Source organism: Coloeus monedula, assembly GCF_965178545.1.
Source record: "Coloeus monedula genome assembly, chromosome: 2".
NCBI classification, from domain to species: Eukaryota; Metazoa; Chordata; class Aves; order Passeriformes; family Corvidae; genus Coloeus; species Coloeus monedula.
Window position 1 is genome coordinate 85,546,206 of NC_138782.1, and position 19,495 is coordinate 85,565,700.

The 19,495-nt window shown below is 40.6% G+C and overlaps 1 protein-coding gene across 2 annotated transcripts in view; it reads left to right on the forward strand.

Moving 5' to 3' along the window:
• The first annotated feature begins 5,931 nt into the window (after window positions 1-5,931).
• Window positions 5,932-19,495, forward strand: part of IBTK (inhibitor of Bruton tyrosine kinase) — a 57,167-nt gene continuing 43,603 nt past the window's right edge. For both annotated transcript variants that reach the window (XM_082302972.1, XM_082302973.1), the window contains exons 1-5: window positions 5,932-6,117; window positions 13,629-14,296; window positions 17,587-17,683; window positions 18,019-18,143; window positions 18,998-19,108. In XM_082302972.1, the coding sequence (XP_082159098.1) occupies window positions 13,973-14,296; window positions 17,587-17,683; window positions 18,019-18,143; window positions 18,998-19,108 (657 nt within the window). In that variant the 5' untranslated portion in view covers window positions 5,932-6,117; window positions 13,629-13,972. The remainder of the gene's footprint in view (window positions 6,118-13,628; window positions 14,297-17,586; window positions 17,684-18,018; window positions 18,144-18,997; window positions 19,109-19,495) is intronic.

Sequence of the window (19,495 nt, forward strand, 5' to 3'; positions counted from 1 at the left end):
AATTTAAAACAGAAAATTTTAGTTCCTGTTTTCAGCAGTCCCAGTAGAGGTGCTTATTTAGATTGTACATGGAGACAGATCATGGTGGGAGTGAGGAAGAATGAATATTCTTCCCACTGCCTGATGCAATATTTAGTGAGCCACTGGCACAGCTGAAACTAGGTCAGGAGAAATGCCTTGAGTCCCGAGCCTGCACTCCACAAACTCAGCTTGCAAAGAAAACTGCGGTGCCACAGTTTTTGCTGCAGAACTGCCTGCTAACTGAAAAAGACTGTGGTGTCATCCAAGTGTCGAAAGACTTTTTCGACTGTAGATGGCACTGCAAAGTAAGTGCAAACCTGTGTCTAGTCGCTGTGGAGATTTTATCCTCTTGAGATTTTTTTATCTATCAAACACTCTGATATCAAGAGAGCATTTTAAGGCTAAAGACCCAAAAAGAAGTAAGGGAAAGCCAGAGGAGACCTGTCTGGAGGTGATGGAAAAGGAATTCCATGCTGTCTTTGCCAACATACTATTTAATGCAGTGCTACTGGGAACCAACACCTTCCACAACAGCAGTGAGTTGCTACAGGGATGGACAGGAGTGGTGCTTCCAGCTGCTCATGGCATCCTTGGTCATGCAGCTGGAGCAAGACAATTCCAGTCTCTCTCTGCCCCCAGACTGAGCACAGCAGAAGCATACTGGTAGCATGGCCACTATACCTGGGGCTCGGTTCCAGAGAGGGTGTCAGATGCCTTGATCAAGGATAGCACCAACATAGCTGCATCTGGGCATGAAATGGACAGAAAAAAAATGAGCTGCACTGTGGATACAAAAATGCTGCTAGCAAGGATTTCCTTGCTATTTTCTAAGTCCGTGAGAGACTTTTCTCTCTCACAGAGATAGTAGCAGAGTTCTGTAAACAATGAAACACCTGAAACCTTGAAAAGTCTTGTTTATGGTAAAATAGAAAGATATTTTGACAATGGATGTTTCAGGATTTTAGCCAATCACCCCCAAGGGGTGGCTGATCCTTGTCCAATTGGACTATGAAGAAAAGTCTATAAAAGAGTTTGTAAAATAATTAAATGAATCAATCTTGCTGCACAATTCCTGCCTGCTGGATCTTCTCTCCTCCTCCCTACGGCTGCGGGACACGGTAATATTATATAAAATATATAAATTATTATAAATTATATAAAATATACGCTAGGGCATTTTTTTAATAGTGCACCGTAAACAGGATGTTTACCTAGTCTTTACAAAAAGTGTTTAAAAAAACAAAACCTCTTTTTTTCCTGTCATCAGAACAAGGCAAGAAAGGCAGTTTCCTTCTGTTCCCACAGGTTCAGAAGCTAGAAACAGACCCTCTTTTTCTCCTAATGATGCCTTAGGTTTTAACTTTCATATTTTTCAAATCCTGTACTGCCTAGTGTGTAACTCTGAAGTTTCTTGTAGCCTGTTAACTTCTGCTCTCTCATGCTAGGTAGACAAAACAAAGCCTCTCCAGGCCTGCTCTCCAAGGACACTCAGACTGTCCTGGGCCCAAAATGTAAACCAAACCCTCTAAAGGGGGGGCAAGCTTGGGGAAACTACATCATTAACTGAAGCTTTAACTGGAGAATTAACCCTTATATGTAAATGAACCAAACCTACAAAAGTGTGAAGAACTCGTGACCTGTCCTTCATCTTGGGGTCCATCTTGGCAGCAGCCTCTGGCTCCCCAGGAGGTACCTTTGAAGGCCTTTCAAATAAATACCTACCTTTATTCCCTTTTTTCTTATCTAGTCTCTGTTTTAGGTGGCCTCTTCAGGCATCACTAACCACCATGATTTTGCTTCTCCCCTCTCTGTGAGACTGTCACAAGACCAGCAGTGTTATTTGCCATGGCTGTAGAGTCTGAGATTTGCGTTGGAAAGTACATATGAAGCCCAAGAAAATGTCCTTGATTCTCTTGTCTTTTTATCCATCTTTCCTCTTCACAGAAGGTTGATGCTCTGAAATAATCTGCAGCCTTGCTCCCTCTATTCAGGAAGATCAGGGTGAAAGACATGCAGGAAAGACAGGCCACAAATTGAATTTTGAATTTTTTTGCTGCACTTATACAATAAACTTCCCCCAGAATAAAGAAAGACCAACAACCACTTTGCTTAAAATCATGCTCTTCTGCAGAATATTTCACATCATAACAGATAATACTACAATAACTTCACATGTACTGCAGTCTCTGATTTTATTGAAGATTACATTCTAGTAACTGTGCCAGGTCCCACAAGAGTTCTTTTAGTATCTGTGGTATGCCAATATAATTTTTGTTTCATGTATGTTAGGCCCTTACCACAGGATTTTACAAACCTTTATTTTTAAATATGGGAATTCTGAACAAATGTGGATTCTCACCACACACACCTCATATCACTGATAGCAAACTATCCTTTTTGTGTAGCTGGACTACTACAAAACCAGAAAGTCTACCTTGGGCATCAGAGAGGCTCCCAAGGTCTAATTAGACAGGCTGGAAATCTTGCAAGTTAAAGAGGAGATGTTGGAGTTTCTAACATGGCACAGCTATATGGAAGTGTTCCTAGTCATGCAAGATGAAGAACCTGCTTTGCTGGAGCCACGGTTTGCTGAGAGAAAGCTCCTGGATGCTCACCACATCTCCATTTCCTACTCTGAAGTAGATGGATCAGTTTGGGGAACTCGTACCCATCACCATCCTCATTTCCACGCTGTTTGATCCTTGGACTTCTCCACACTTTTCTTAGATTGTTATATATTAGGAATTTAATGACTCTGAGTAAGAGGATAAGCTTTGTTAAAGCAAGATGCACATAGCTTTAATAAATTTGGAGACACTTTTTTTGCAAGCTTCCCATTCTAAGAGGTATTACGTTGAATTTTGTTCTATTAGTTCTGTAATACAAGTTTTCTAGCATTTTTTAACCTTTTTTTTTTTCAAGTTCATTAAAGAGAAAGATCATGAGGAACTTTTTAGTAGCAGAAGTTAAACCTGAAGCTGATTAATTTTTTCTTATTACTGCTGCCAATAACAATTATTACTCAAGGCTCCAGAGGACACTGGTAATAATTAGGCCAGCTAAGGCACATAAATAGATATGTGAAGGCGGAAATCTGTCACTTGACATTTGGTATGGCTGAAAAGGAAAAAATTAATTATTTTCATTTTTGATATATAGACTGAACTTTTTGATTACTGACTTATAAAAATAATCACTGTTTTTTTTTTCCAATATTCAGTATCAATTTCAGATAGAATAAAGCACAAAGTTCTTTTTTATCCTTACTGTCCCTTACATCTTCTCCTCTAATTCCTCCAGTAGCCTAAGTCTGGTGCAAACTACACTGGATGGATGGATAAGATTAATAGGTCACCAGAAAGCTGCCTAATGGGGTAATGTCCTCCCTACAGCCTACATTTATCTTCCCTAACCTTAAATGAGTACACACAGTTGGAGCACAATCAATCTATAATTCTTTAACAGTCAATGAACTGAGAAGCATACTATGACAAAAATACACTCTTGTAGGCTACTTAAGTTGCTCAAAATTGATGCTCCTCCTCAAAATCTGAAGATGGCTAAGTATACTGGTTTTCCTTTTTAAGTGTTGCTCTTTCTTTCTTTTTCATGGATTTTGGGCTTCAAGTCTAGAGCTTCTATAAAAAGGAACAACAGCAGTTAGAGACTTTTTCCCTATAATTACATGTTTATTTGTGATAATTCAGATCTTTTCATCACAGACTGAAAAAAGCGAGATAAACAGTTCTTTGTTGACAGACACATACTACGTGTGTCAGGAACTTACAAATCTGACTGTTGGGCTACCCAATTAAAAATACTCTTCAGGGACTTGTTGCTGGCTTTTCATCTCCACATCCTGTAATTTCTCCCGAAAGGCTTAAAATAGTGTATTTTTCTGCAACAGTGTTGTAATTTTCCACAGCAGAAAAACCCAAACCAAAACAAGTAATTTAAACAGAGGCTCAAGTTAACCTGTTTGAGCTACTTTTGTTTTACAGTATTACTTTATCACCTCAACATAGCTCTGCAAATCAAGCTGTATCATCCTGGTTCTGTGAATGGTGTTCACTAATTTGCTGCTGCTTTTGCAGAGGCAGTACAAGATAGCAGGCATTTTTATTACTGACCTGTAAGTGGGGGTCAATTAGAGGAACCTAAACAATAGCCAAAGTAACTAATAACTTATTTTTCCGTGAATATAATATTAAAAGCCTTGCAAAGAGGACAAAACTCTTGCATAGAGAACCATTGCTAAAAGTGTTAGGTTATTCTGTCAAGGTTTTGTCTGACTTGGACTCTATCGGGTCCTATTCATGACGCTGTTATTTTCCCACTTTTCTGTGTCCCTTGCTGTAGTTTTCTATTCTTTACAGCAGTATTTACTATGAAAGACCTGAGGGGCAGTCCAGTTTCCAGAAATTGTCCTTCTCATATAGAATCTTAGACCTTATTCTACCTTAAGCCTCTTCATCTTTCCACCATGCTCTTTACTGCTCCAAAGGATGCCTGTCCAGGGTATTCACTTGGATTTGTTATTGTGCAACAAAGCATTGCTTACGACTGACTTCAGCTGTGTTTGGACCTTCTTATCTCCCCAGATGGTCATCTCTGTTCTTAGGCCAGCTGGCAGCATACTTGGAGCAAGGCCACCTCCAACCTCTACTTGTGACTGAAGCACCAAGAAACTATCACTATGAAAATAACTCATAAATAAATTTCAAGTAGCTTGCACGTTTAGTTACAATGGTGAATGACTGCTGGCAAACTAAATGTTTATACAGAGAAAATCAGACAGCAGATTGCATAGTTCACACTAACAGTCAGATGGCATAGGTAAAAATGCTTGAGATTCCCCTACATACAATTTATACCGAATCTTTCCCAAACTGACCTGCTGCTGAAGAACATGCATAACTTTTTTTTCAACTGTTTTATGATTTTAAAAATAGCTAGGCTGTTTTGAGGTCATAATGCTCACACTACATGGGATAAAACTGTGGCTTTAAAAAACATATAGGAACTCTAGCCATTACATTAATAGATCAATTACGTATTTCTTGGAAAAAATATATCAATTTTTTTCTTCTCTTAAAAAGGTGATGTGTGTTTGTTTTACTCTGTATTTTACGTTGGATACTGCTTGTCTTGGTTGCAGTTTCTTGCCCTTAAACAGTACACCCTAATCCTGTTCCAAATTTGTAATCTGTGCCACCTATTGCATCATCTAAGACATCCACCAAGAAGAACTGAGCCCCCATGAAGTGAACCGCAGGTAGTTACAAGAGCAAGTGTGCAAATCCTTGTGCACACAGCAGGCTTGCTTACAAGACTGCCCTGGGACGGTGCCAAAAGCCTCATAAAAAACCAAGCTGTTATCTGGTAAATTAGACCACTTGCTCTGTCAGAGAAACTGCAGTGGCTTAACAGAGTCTGAATCGGCACAGCCTTTTCCATCCTTTCTCTCCATTATTTTGAGGGGACCTATAGGCCGGTTATTTAACTACTTGCTTTCGAGTCCTCCCGGAGGGAGGCGTTAACTTGCCAGAAACCCATCCCCATTCTTCGCTGCAAGACACAGTGCCAGAAGGAGGCCCTCAGCTCTCCCCGCTCCCCTGCTCTCCCCTTAACTCCAGCCCCTTCCCTTGCCCGACACGACGACCCCTCCCCCGCCCACAGCCCCGCGCCCCGCCGGCCATCTTCGTTCAACCCCTGCCCCTCCACCAACACCCGCCCCGCCCCGGCCCCTCGTCCCCCTGACCCCGCCTGTCAGTCAACCGGGGCCCAGCCGCGGGGGCGGGGCCGAGGCGCCAGCCGCAGCCAATCGGCGCGCGAGGTGCGGCGGCGCCCCGGCCAATCGGTGTCTCTCTTCTTCGTGGGTGCGGCGGCCGCTGTCGGTGCGCCCCGCTGAGAGCCGCGGGCCCCGCCTGCCGCCTGTCGCTGTCGCCGGCGCAGCCGTCGCGGTCGCAGCCGCAGCCGCAGCCGTAGCAGCCGCAGCCTGGCCCAGCCCCTGCCCCGGAGTCACTGACGATGAGCCCCCGCGCTGCCCAGCGCGCGTCCCGCCCTGCCCGCCCGAGCCCATTCATCTAGCGACTGGTGAGGGGCGGGCCGGTGCGTCCGGCGGGGGAGCCGCTCGGGGGACGGGTCCTGTCGGAGGGGTCGGGACGGCGGCGGCGGGGCTTGAAGGAATGGGGAGAGCTCCGGGCAAGGCAGTCACGGAGGGTAAAGGGCAGCCGGCCACGTAGGATGGGAGGGGAGCGGCTTCGTGACTCGGCCGCCTGTGTCAATAAGTCTCTTGTGTGGCTCGTCGCTCCCTGGCTACGTGGACTGGTGTGGTGGGAGTCAGAGTAGCCCCTTGCCCCTCTGCCTCCCCCTGGCGTCTGTCTGGCTCCCTGAAGCACTTCAGACCTTCCCCCGCCTTGACACTGGCCGCAGCCTCTTGACAGGTTTCCTTAGATGTGGATTCAGGGAAAGCTTGTCGTGTTTCTCGCCTTCTTGGTGATACTTGCTTTTGGTAGCAGCTCACAGTGCTGCTGGATTAGACCAGCAGCGTAAGCACTGGAGAGCCGAGGTCTCGCAGCTATCTTAAAAGGATACTTCCATGCAGTCTTCCTAGGCGAAATACAACTCTTTTTTGGTTATGTGGTCAGTGTAGTTGTTTGTCTTCGTGGAAACAGATCACAGCTTGTGGTTTACAAAAAAGAGTAATCGCCCACCAACATCTGGTGTGGGTAGTCTATAATAAAACTGTACCAGAAGTTCACAGTTAATTCAAAAATGTCAGTTTTTCCCAAGATGGAAAAGTCCTTGATGGATTTATCAGATAAAATTTGAAGTGTGGTGAAATTCTAGAGCACACTTGTGGTTTGTTGTGTTTGACTTCCCTTCAGCATTTTCTGTTTCAATAAAGCTTACAGCAAGATCCTAATGGGTTGTGGAAGTGGCTGTAGCTGCACTCACTGTACTTCTGTCTATACTGCTTTATGTTTTAATTTTTTTAAACAGTATTAAGTTATTAAACAGAACTAGTCCTCAGTATTTCTAGATGAGCTGAGCACAGTATTTTGCACTTTACTGTTTATGTACTATGATTCCCAACTAATAGATGCGCTCTGACGTTTGTAGCTGAATTTAGCTACCAATGGTACTTTGGTCTTTTTTTTGACAGACGTGTCAGCCTTTAATTGGCAGTGCTGCTTAGCTCAGCTAGGAGCAGCTGAATTAGAGTTGTTCAATCGCTGAATGTCTCATTCTGATAAGGATTATGCTGTTGTCACTGCAGAGGAGGAAGTTATAGGAAATCTGGAGAGAGCCTCTAAAGGTCACTTGTGCTGGGGTGTACCTGTGCCAAGTGGTGGCATGGAGGCCCCAGCCCAGTAAATGAAGCAGCTTGGATCTACCATGGCCCAAGGGACATAGTGGGCATGGTGGAATGTGGTGTCTTTCAAAGCAAGTTGGTTTTCCTTCGTAGCTTTGCTTCTGGGTAGGTGACATTTATTTATAACTTGAGCATTTAGCATGCTCTCTAGCCTGTTTTGAGAGCCTCATGTGCATTCAATTTGTCATTTGAAAATCCTTCCTGACCTATAATCTGAATCTTTTATGAAATTTGAACGAATGACTACTTTGCCCACTGTCAGGAGTAAAATGGACTGGAATTTTGATTTTTCTTCTTTCTGTAACAGACGCCTTATTCAAAGGCTCTGGGGGGTCTGCTGAAGCCACAGCTGAAGGAGAAAAGAGATCCAATTTGCTTGTACTCAGGGGTTGTTCCATAAATATTCTGAATCCCAGTGTCTCTTTCCAAGTTTTTCTCTTGCTTACTTGCTTCTCTTAGAGCTTGCTGTCTGAGCTAGAAGCAGGACTCTACCTGATGTTTTGTGCATTGAGAAGAGCAGAACCCTTGTTTTTTGTGTCTCATGTTGCAGTGCTCCTGTTATATAGTCAAGAAGCTGCTTTTTTTGAAGGTTTCTATATGGGAATTTCAGACTGCTAAACCACTCTTACCTACTGCATAGCTTAGATTTACCTGTTTTTCCTTGTACATTCAATCACTTTTCTCCCCATAAAATGTATTTGCTGTTCAAGGGATTGGAAAACCTAGATTTTTGCCCATTCTTCAACAAATGTACAAGGAATTTCTGAACAGGTTAAACTATCTGTGGATATGTAATTTGAGTAGGAATTAGTAATCTAACTGTTCTTTAAAGTCTAGGACAATGTGCTACCTGTACCTGAACGGTGTACTTGCTTTGTTTATCTAGGAATTCATCTGTGTCTCCTTGAGGATATCTTGCTAAATGCCAGTGCTAAGCCTGTTTTTTTGCTACCCTCAATTTTCTAGTCACTTTTGTCAGATTCTAAACTGTTACTTTAATACGTATTAGTGAAAGTTGCTTTTAGGTAAGACTATAGTCAACAGACAGTCTTGGAAAAGTGGTAACATGATAGCAAATTCCCATGCCTTTAGTTCTGTAAGCCTTTTTTTATTAGTTTACTAATCAAGTAGTCTGTGTAGTGAAGTTAGCTTTGGGTACAAATATTTTCAGGATTTTCTGTGCTGTTATGATTACAGGTCTTTTGTGATGTTATGAAACAAATGTGAATGGACCAATGTGGAGAAATGTCAGCATGCTTGTTTAAAAAACAACCCCCTTCCATTCCACACCGGAAATATTTAAGATATTGCAATACCCTTATAAGGATGGACTTCCTGAAATGTATGGCATTGCCAGTCATCTTTCACTTCCCTTAGCAACTTACTATCAAAGTGAAAAGGAAATTAATTTAGTACCTTCAGAAAAGCTATAATGTTTTTACTTATTCTTTTTTAAAAGGAATGTTGTTAGAATTGACAAGGAAAGCTCTAGGCTTCTTTGATATGGAAAATAGAAACCATTACTTAGTTCTGGTTTAGGAGAGCCAAATTAGGGGAGCTAGGTCAATTTTACCATGTACATTTTAGATGCAACTGGTATTTAGGGAAATTAGTAACACTTAAAAATAATTTAATAAAGCCCAATAGAAAAGCAGTGAATGGAATGAAGTTATGCCTATTTCAAGGTCTTGAGAAATATGTTTTTAGTAAAGCAGCCTGAGGATGGGTTTCAGGGCCATGTGACTAATTTGACAATTGAGTTACTTTAATGCAGTGCACATTGAAGATGCAAACCCAGCAACCTGCCTTTGAGTGGCACTGAATTCTGAGCAGCTGAATCTCTACTGTATTCTCTTTCATTTGCATATAAGACCATTGTCTGTATTAAATGAAAAAAGCCACAACAGCAGCTGCTAGCCACTGTCTTGGTACCAGTATCCACATCCATGTTAGCCAGGTTTTGGTAGATCTAATACCCAAGTATAGGCATTCATCAGGAAGAATTAGAAGGACCACAGATGGGCGTTCTAGTATCAAATCAGGCTGGATGCCAGAAACTTACATTGACACTGCCAACCATGAGGTGAGGGTTGGTTGTTGTTTCCTTGTACCTCCGAGCCAAGAACACGCAATCTCTGTGGTAATACTTTCTAGAAAAAGAGAAAATTGGGAATGCATTGGTAGCGAATATGATAGACAGAGAGGTTTCTGGAACTTCACAGTGGGAGGCTTCATTTTTCCCAAATGTTGAGATTTCATGTCTACCGTCTGCTGTTTGCAGGAAATGAAATCTATCACCATCATCCTTAGTCACCAAAATATTTGTAGAATCTTTGTTCACTTCATACTCAGGAGAGGTGTGACAGCTTTGATTTTTGTAGTGACTTCTTAAGAGAAACAGATTTTTGAGGCAACCACAGTAGGCAGAGAGCTGCTTTTTCAGCTGTAGGAGTTCTGCCTCCTTACGGTCAGATGACACATCTGACACTCCTTGGAGGGTGTCTGACGGCTCCGGTGCAGTGATGCTTTGCCTTCTCTGAGGGGGAGGGCTGAGTGAGACAGCTCTACCTACCCATTTGCAGGAGGCAAGATACCACAAACACTTTCTTGCTACTAAAGAGTTGCTTCCAAATTGGTTGCAATCTTTTAAATTTTCCTGGGCTGTGAACATATATAATAGATAGCTCATGTCTCTGAGGGTTAGAAACCCACTCGCTGCTGAAATAAAATATCTTTGGGATACTCTGAACACTGTTTCAATTCTTTCATTTTTTGTTATTTTTTTTCTATAATAAAATGTTAATTAGGAATGAATTTTTAAAAATAGATTGGATTCCAGGTGATACCTACTGTATCATAAAAGTGTTAAAAATATTGTAGCCTTATTTAGCTTATGTCTCTTAATTATTACAACATTAGGAAGACCCTGATGTTGTAACATGAATGTGATTTGTTCTAGAGAAGGCTACAGAAATATCTGCAAATAAAAGTGTAAACACATAATCAAAAGGGCACTCTGTTCTAGATCATCTTAATTCAAAGTTTAAAAAATGCTGGTGCTTCCTGTTTTGTGCTTGTTTTAGGTGCTCACTCTTCAGCTGGGACTTCATATACTGGAAGTAAGCATTTGGCAGCAGAAAGGTTTTCACACAGACCTGAGCTTCAATTCACAATTTGAAAGTTTTAAGGTGTCTCATGAGGACTTCCTTTGTATAACAGCCCCATCTGATTACCGCCCTCTTTCAGATATTGTTATAATGTGACAGGGTTTGTTACCAGCCTGACAGTCTTAATTGTGAAGAGGTGAAAACTTGATCTACAGCCTTCTGCCTTAAGCTCAAGGTGTATATATCAATATACTAATATAGTATCTAGTCTTGTAATGTTTAGAGTAAAGAAAGGCTGGGTTGGAATGACTTATAAAGAAATAATTCAGCAGAGTCAGGTTTCACATAGCTGCAGTAAGTGTCACTGTGATGGAGTTAGTGTGAGGAAGGCAGGCAGGCTTGTATTTCTGTCTAGTAGCAGACTTGTTATTCTTTTAATGTTTGATTTGTTATCACGCTGTTTTGGTGTTTGATCGGGCTAGAGCTCAGGTGCTTTCAATGAGTTTTTCTCTAGCCTCTCTGTTCCTTTCCTGTAATGACACAAGTCTCAGGATTTGCTTCCTTCTGGTGCAATTTTCTGATGCAGTTCAGTGCCTTAGATAGGTGTGTATCTGCACAAAGGAAGGTATGGCACAGGGGACAGCAGGACTGCTTCCTTGGGTGGTGGTGCCATTTCATACCAGCTATCTAACAGATTAGTCAACCTTATTTTATGTCTCCCCTGAGTGATTTTTCTTAATGTTCTTTTTATTTTTACCTTTTTTTTCCGTGTAGCACTAATAGTAGTGTTTAAACAATGTGCTATATTTAAGATGTGCTTTACAAGGCATGCAAACAATTTTTGCTTCTTACATAACATAATTTTATTGCCTAGTGTCATATTGATGAAATCTGATAAATTTTTCCTGTAGATCTCCAAATATTTGGGTTTTTTTAAAAATCATATTTTTAAAGTTTTTAATTTAAATTTTTTAAAATTAGTTTTAAAAAGGTGTTTGATGCATTGGCAGTCTGAGTGTGCTAATAGTTACCTATCACACTTTGATTTATTGGAGCAACAAGTCAGGCTTTGTTCTTGAAATCAGAGCTTTTTTTCAAACCTGTCCAAACCCATATATGATAAATTTCTTCTTTTACTCCAGAAGTTTGTATGTTGTTTGGAAAATGCCCCATGGAGTGTACTGAAGCTTGCTGTGACAAATGTAGGCTGAACAGTTGTGGTCGGTTCTCGTCTCAGAAAGATTTCTGAATGTTAGCCCTGGTCAGGGATGAGGGACTAAATTGTAGAGAATAAAAATGCTTTTTTTTTTTCTACTTCAGTTTCCCGCTCTTTAAAGTTGCTTTGAAGGTATGCACTGAACAATTTCTGATCTGTAGATTTGCATTCTGAGTATTTTAACCGTTCTGAATGAGGTGGAAAAGTAATTGTTGAAAGCTGTGTTATGAGATATTTAAATGAATAGTCTTGGATTGGAATTTTTTTTTTCTGGAAAGTAAAGTTTAGATTCCATTACTAATGTTTGCTCTAAACTGATTGCTTGCAGCTTTATGGAAATCTTGATGATAATTCTTGAAACAGGAGGAGGACTGGGATTTCTTTTTTCAAGTAAAAGCATATTTTTCTGATGTGTCTTTGCAAATAGAGACATTAAGAAAATATGGTTATACATTCAGTGGCTGAAAAGCAATGGAAGCTAAGCTCAACAGGCTTTTTCCATGAGGCTGGGGTCAAAGAGTAGGATGTGAACATTTATAATGACTGCTAAGCTGAGTAGGGTGGAGGAGTTTTGTTTTGTTGGGTTTTTTTGTTGTGTGTCCCTGTCCTAACCCCCCCTTCTCCCCCATTTCCCACTCTGAGGGTTTGGTAACATTTTTAGTTTTATTTCTTTGTCTTTCAGGATGGCATTGTTTAGCTTTTCTTGGAGTATTTTACTCATGGGTAGAACAACTTTAACTTACGTTTTGCACAGCGAACAAAAACATGAACTGAATACTGTTTCACTCACTTTGAAACATCTGGGAGACTGAAGTGTGATTTTTTTGGGGGACTTACTAGCAGTTCACACCAAATTAGTGTTGTATGTAGTGATTTATGTGGTTCACTTTTTCTGTTTTCTGGGTTTATGTGTGATTTTTATACTGCAGTCTGCACTTCTTGTGACACTTCTGACTATAACTGCACACATTTCGTAGGCTAGGTGAGTGCTTCTGTCAGGCCTCCTTTACTTCTGAGAAAAGGGAGGCCAGAGAAAGATGGATATGCTAAAGATAAGTATACAAGCTAAGCAGAAGTGCTGTATGCCCCAGACTATGAATATACTTTCACGAAGAATTTTATTTTTTGCTTCCTTTTCCTTCTTCTTCCTTTCCCTCTTCAACTTAGACCTTAATTTCTCTTTGCCTGTTTCAGGAGCTTTAGACCTTAGCCCTGCATGGGTGCTAACAGCCTGAATTCATGTCTCTTGTACAAGCTGCTTTTGTTTGCTTTGATGCCGTCCTCCCTCCCACCTTTGTGAGCAGCTCTGGGAGTGGTGGAGAGGATCCTTCCTGTTGATTCTGCAGAACAGAATTAGTAGGGACATGGGTAGACATTCGGGCCAGGGAAGAGAAAGTAGGACATAATTCTTTTATTGCAGTGGCTGTAAAGACTGGTGGTCCCTCTTTCCTTCTGGATGTTACTAACAATGCCTCTGTTAGCCAAGGTGTGCTCAACAGCTGGGGGCATTTTTTGGTGAATGTCTTCCCTCTAGCTCAGTCTTTTAGTTCAGTTCTTGCTTTCTGATCACAAAGTAATGATACAGCTAGACGCTAAACAGTTGGGGTCCTGAGAACCCTGAGCTTGGGAAAGGAAACTTTTTTGGATCTAGGTTACCTTGTAGCCTAAGCAATTTATGTCAAAGAAAGGTAGGAGGTGCCTTTGGAGGCTGGGGTGGGGAAGGGAGTAAAGCTTTTTTAAGCTGACTGAATGTCTGAGTATAAGCTCAGATGGCATGGGGAGGTCAGTCAGCCCTTGTCACATTGTCTTGTCCTGTACTTGCTGGTTTGATATGCAGTTAAATCGGTATAGTTGCTGGGGAAAAGTGTTTTTGTTTACTAATCTGTTCTGGTTTGTTCTCTTTCAGGTCTCCCTTGCAATTATGGAGTTTTAGAAGAATAAGGTGGTGTGGAGGGGGAATCCCCCTCTGCACGCTAGAGGTAGTTCACTTTTGGAATTTTCTACGGACAAGAATATTTGTTATATAAGATGGTGAAATAAGACTTCTAAAAATATATATTTATAAGTATTTATTTGGATCAAGTGCCAAACATAACAGTACAAAGATTTCTAATGGCAGCTCAATAAACTTGGATTTACATCCTTGGAATTACAATTTTTCTAAGGCACTGTGCTGTGTACTGAATTGGAGTGCCTTGATACACTTAAGGGTTGTTCCCCTTAAGGAGAAGAGCAGCTTTAGAAGTGAAGATGAGTTCTTACATGCCAGAGTGCACTTCAAAGTGTCGATCTCTACAGCATGCTTTGGATGTTATTTCTGTAGTCACCAGGGGAAGTGAAGGCCAGATCAAGGCCTTTCTCTCTTCTTACTGCTACAATGCTGCAACTATCAAAGATGCCTTTGGTAGAAACGTTATACATCTTGCTTCGTCTTGTGGCAAAAAAGGTGTGCTAGACTGGTTGGCTGAGACCAAAGGAGTGGATCTCTTGGCGAAAGACAAAGAGTCTGGATGGACAGCTCTGCACAGAAGTATATTTTATGGATACATTGATTGTGTTTTGTCATTGCTGAAGGTGAGTGATTTGCAGCTGTAGTTTTCCTTGGCATCTACAATTTTTAGAGTTGTATTGATTATGTAAAAGTGTGTTTTTAAACTCGACTGAAAGCCTCTTGAGGGTTATCTTAATGCTGTGTTTAGATTGCAGTGCCTTGATTTACTTGAAGGTTGTCTCTGTTCATACAGATGTCTGCCTTTGCCCATGCAGAGATCAGCACTGAGTAAGGATCCCTGATTAATTGTGGGCTTCCTTGAAGACTTGCTTGTGTGGATGATATCAGGCTCAGGATCTTAAAAGTAGAGAGTGATCAGACTAAAGATACTCTGAAAATAGACTCTGCAGTGATTATATCAATTGATGGTAGAGAACATAAAATAAGGGAAGATTAAATGGAGTTACAATTAGAAATTAATCTTACATTTAAGAGATAAGCAACTCAAGATATGGAGTATTCTGTTAAGTGAATTTCCATTTCATTAGTATTTTAAACCACAGCTTTTTCTCAGTTCCCTTTATTCCTTTCTTAAAATTGCTATTTCTTCCCATCTTAGCAAGTTGTATATAATTTTGATTGATCTTCCTGCTGTTCCTCCTTTCTCAAGTACAGCAAAGGGAAGAGATGTTTGTTTGAGATATTCAGGGTCTCTAACCATGTGAGAAAATGAAATATTTGTGGTTAAGGGTTGCTTAAAAACAGACCTTTTAAGGCAGAGAATTTTCCATTTTGAATCCAGTCTTTTAAAATTACGGTGACTAGCCAGTTGTAGACATAACTCTCTGCTTTCTGCAAGACTTTAAGCAAAAAGATGGTGGATCCAGTATTTTTTAACTCTTGAAGGTCTGATAACTATTAAATATGTATTTCATGTACTATGCCCTTACATAGTGGGATTTTTTCATTAAACTTGACAAAAGTAGATGTTTTTATAAGCATTGTACATATGAGTCTGTTCTCTAGAAAACTGGAAACTGTGTACAAGATACATGAAAAAGTATTCTGTCCTCTAGTGCATGTGTGTGTGTCTGTATCTTTGATATTTGCTTACAGGAGGCCTGTACAGGTTTTCCCTGATGTCTTTTACTTTTCCCCAATGTCAGTTACATAAAGTGAATGAGAGTTTTTGCTAGCCAGCTCTGCTGATACTCTTCTAAGAAGCAGAAAAAACCCAGCTCATTGAGGGTGCTCTCTCTTCCTGTTCCTTAACTGAAGTCTGTCTGCTGTACTGTGTTATAAAAAGGATATGTTCTTAAGGTATTAAGAACAACAGGAACTGGTTATAGAATATAATTATGAAATAGCTGAGCTGGAAAGAGGTCTCTGAAGGTTGTTCAGTCCAGCCCCCATGCTCAGGCAAGGTCAGCTAGAGCAGGTTGCCCAGGACTGTGTCCAGTTGGATTTTGAGCAGATCATCAAACATCTCTGTTCCAGTGTTTTACTATCAGTGCAGTAAAAATGTGGTTTAGATTTAAACAGAATTTCTTATATGTTGGTTTGTGCCCATTGCCACGTTTTCTGTCCCTGGGTATCGCTGTGATCCCAATGCTTCACCTCCTCCAGTCAGGTATTTATTATGCATGATAAGGCATGCTGTCCCCCTGCCCCATACCAAACCTTCTCTAGGCTAAGCATCCCAGCTCTCTCATCTTCTCTTTGAATGTCAGATTCCCCAGTCATTATTTTCATGGTCTTTTGCTGTACTTGCTCCTGTATGTCCATATCTGTCTGGGAGTCCAGACCTGAACCCATCACTCCAGCTGTGGCCTGCCAGTGCTGAGTAATGCTTGCTGGCAACACTCCCACCTGCAGCCTTGGATGCTTTCACCATTCTTAACTCTGAGCTTGCTGGCTTGTGGTCATCTGATGGTCTACAAGAAGCCCTAAGTCCTTTTCCACTAAGGTGCTTTCTAGTCATTCAGCTTCCAGCTGTTCCAGTTCACCAGGTTGTTCCTCCCCAGGGCCAGGATTTGCATTTCCCTTTGTTGAACTTTATGTGGCTCCTCTCAGCCCCTTGTTCCAGCCTGTCAAAGTCCCTTTGAATGTCAGCACAATGCTCTGACTTATCAGCCACTCCTCCTGGTCTTGTATCATCACGTTTGCTGAGGGAGCAGCACTCTAGCCTATCATCCAGGTTGTTAATCAAGATGTTAAACAGTACTAGCCCCAGAGTCGGCCCCTGGGGTCCTAAACTAGCATGGATGACGGACTTCTTCTGTGGGCTGGAGGCAGTCTTGGCTTATTCTCAGACTGTATCTAACTACAAGATTTGCAGCTCAGCAATTGGAGTTTGTTTTCACAAATTCAGACCACATGAATATCCCTGCAGCCTCTGTCTGCTTGTGAATATTTTAAATGACTTCCAAGGTGAAGAATATCCAGCTATCTGTTAAGTCGTAAAAATAGGTCAGTCTTTTCTGTTACGTGGTGAGTTAATCCCAGACCTGTTGCACTGGGATTGTCTTTATAATTTGGGGAATGTATGTTGTTCTTCTGGCGAGTGTTTTTCCAAAGAAAGTTGTTGCATTTTATGTGTTTACCTCTTAAGTGTGAGGTTCTATAAGGTTTTGCTTTGTATTAGCCATGAACTCAGGTACACAGGTACAGCTGTATTAGCCATTAGGTTCTATTTGAGGACATCTGGAGTTCTTCCCTTTAGGGAAATGATTGATGGCGCTTGACTTCCTCCCTAAAACCAATGCTGCTGTAGCAGCACTGTTTTGTATTGAGAAAATGGTATTTACAGAGATTGTCTGTGTCTCTCTAAGTTCTAAAAGAATGACCTGTTCATGCTTTGTGCCTCTGAATCTTTCCTAGTGCTCTCTTTCCTTGCTGTTTGTGTCCTCTTGCCTTTTCTCAGCAAGTGTGAAACTCTGTTCTTTGGTTGTTTTCAAAGTAATAGTAATTTTATTTTCTCACTTGCCTAGCTGTGATTCTGTAAAATGCCAGTTTAAGAAAATAAGTCCTTCGAAGCTGGTAAATTCATTTTTGGTGAATGCTTGCCAGTCCTAGATGTCAGTGCTTTATCTTCACATCTGTTTCCTTTGTGTTTCGCTGGTTACATTTTGTTACACAGTCAGTGTTGAGACAATAAAATCCGTGTTAATAGATCAACAAGATGTATACATGGCAGAACAGATTTGCAGTGGTTTTTTTTTTTTAGATTTGCTTACAGTTTACTTAAATCTGAAGATTTTCTTTTATCAGTATTAAACTTCAGTTAAAGATGTGTTTTGGTCCTTAAAGGTTTACCTGGTTTACTTCAAACCGTGCAGTTAAAATTAACTTCAGTTCTCCTCTCCTCTTTCAGCATGGCGTTAGTCTGTATGTTCAGGATAAAGAAGGCTTATCAGCCCTGGATCTTGTGATGAAAGATAGGCCTATCCATGTGGTGTTCAAGAAAACCGGTAAGAAATAAAATAGTCTAATTTGTATTTTGTAGTGAGATCTCTTTCAACAATGTATTAATGTATGTACCAGTGTATGCAATATTTTCTGTTTTTACTTGGGACTTCATAAATTGTGAGATGCCTGATGCTAATATTGATCATCTGTACAATATTATTAGAATATTTTGTCATGGCACCTTATCTTATAGTATTAAATGTTTTTAAAGTTCAGTTTTAGGTTAAAAAAAGCTTTTCAGTTTTTAGATAGAAACAACTATCTTGTTGTTTTTTGAAGTCAATGTGCACAATACTGGTAAATTTACAAGCTTCAGGGAGGATCTTTTTCATTACAGATCCCACAGAAGTCTATACCTGGGGAAACAATATAAATTTTACTTTGGGTCATGGTGGTCAACAGGGTAGACATCATCCTGAATTGGTGGACCTTTTTCCTCGGAATGGCGTGTATATCAAACAGGTATTCTTAAAGTATTACACAGGCACCTTTCTTGGTGAGGGGTGTGTGAGGGGAAAAATGTATCCAAGAAGTTGTTAAGTGTTGAAAATTTGCATGGAAAACCAGGTTTTGCTGCCTGCTCTCTGCCCACCTCCTTACCTCCCTGCAATCCCAATCACCTTTAATGAAATTGTGGTTCTCTGTTTCAGTGGGGAGAACAGGGGTTTTTATATGATTTGCTTTGGATATATGGCTTCTATATCATTAAATATGTTCAGAAGCTTGATACTTCTGTAACTGTTTTGAGCTGCTGACTTCCTGTGCAACTCTGGTATTGAACTGAAGTGGAATAATAAATGTGCTTGGTACATGTTGAATTAAAATTCATCTTGTGTTCAAAGCAGCCTGTGCTGTTAAGCACATTTCCTGTAGCAGTACCTTTGTTTCTGATAACTTCTTGGGACTTCAGTTTGAGAATACTTGAAAGTTTGAAGTACAACTGGAGCAAACATTCAGGGCAGGCAATCTGTGCTGCAGTCTTAACATGTTTTTCTTTGGCACTTCTGAGGCAGCATTGTGGACCTTAAAACTCAATCTTTTGAGTTTCTGTTAGCCTGTGGGGCCATGCTTGATCTTATTTTAATAAACTGAAACTGTTGATCTCTTCAAGTAGGTTAAGGCAGTACATAATATATTTAGAGCAAGTATTTTGTGTGCCCTATGATTTAATACCAGTATCTTTCTTGTATTTTCATGAACATATCTTTATTAAAGCAGAATTTCTTCACAAAGTACTTACGTGTTTTCAGATTATCCAGGAAAATTAATTTGTCCTATGTTGCCTCTTCCCAATCCATTTTTTGCTCTTTTTTCAGGTGGTACTCTGCAAATTCCACTCTGTGTTCCTTTCTCACAAAGGTCAAGTGTATACATGTGGACATGGACAAGGAGGGCGCTTGGGTCATGGTGATGAACAAACATGCCTGGTATGCAGTTTTATGTTATCTCTTTTAGTCTAGCATGATGTTTCTTTTCTTTCTAACAGCAAGTCTAAAAAGGGAATTAGAGTTTCTATCAGTGTACTTTCAAAATGAGTTTGCTGTTGATTTTAAACCAAGCCCCTTGCTTCTCACCAAGTAATAGAAAAACTTCTCCAGTGCTAATAGTGAGGTGGCAGAGAGTAGAGGAACGTGCATTTAATTATAGTTTAACTTAAGATAGCTAGATGCAGTGGTCAAACTTGTGTTATGGCTGAGCTGATTTAAAGGCCAGCTGATGCTAGATAAGTGGAAGCAAATGTTTTTTGACTGGGCTGTCTCCTTAAGCAGGTTTGTGATGCCTTCTGATGAGGGCCAAAGCTAGCACAGAGAAAC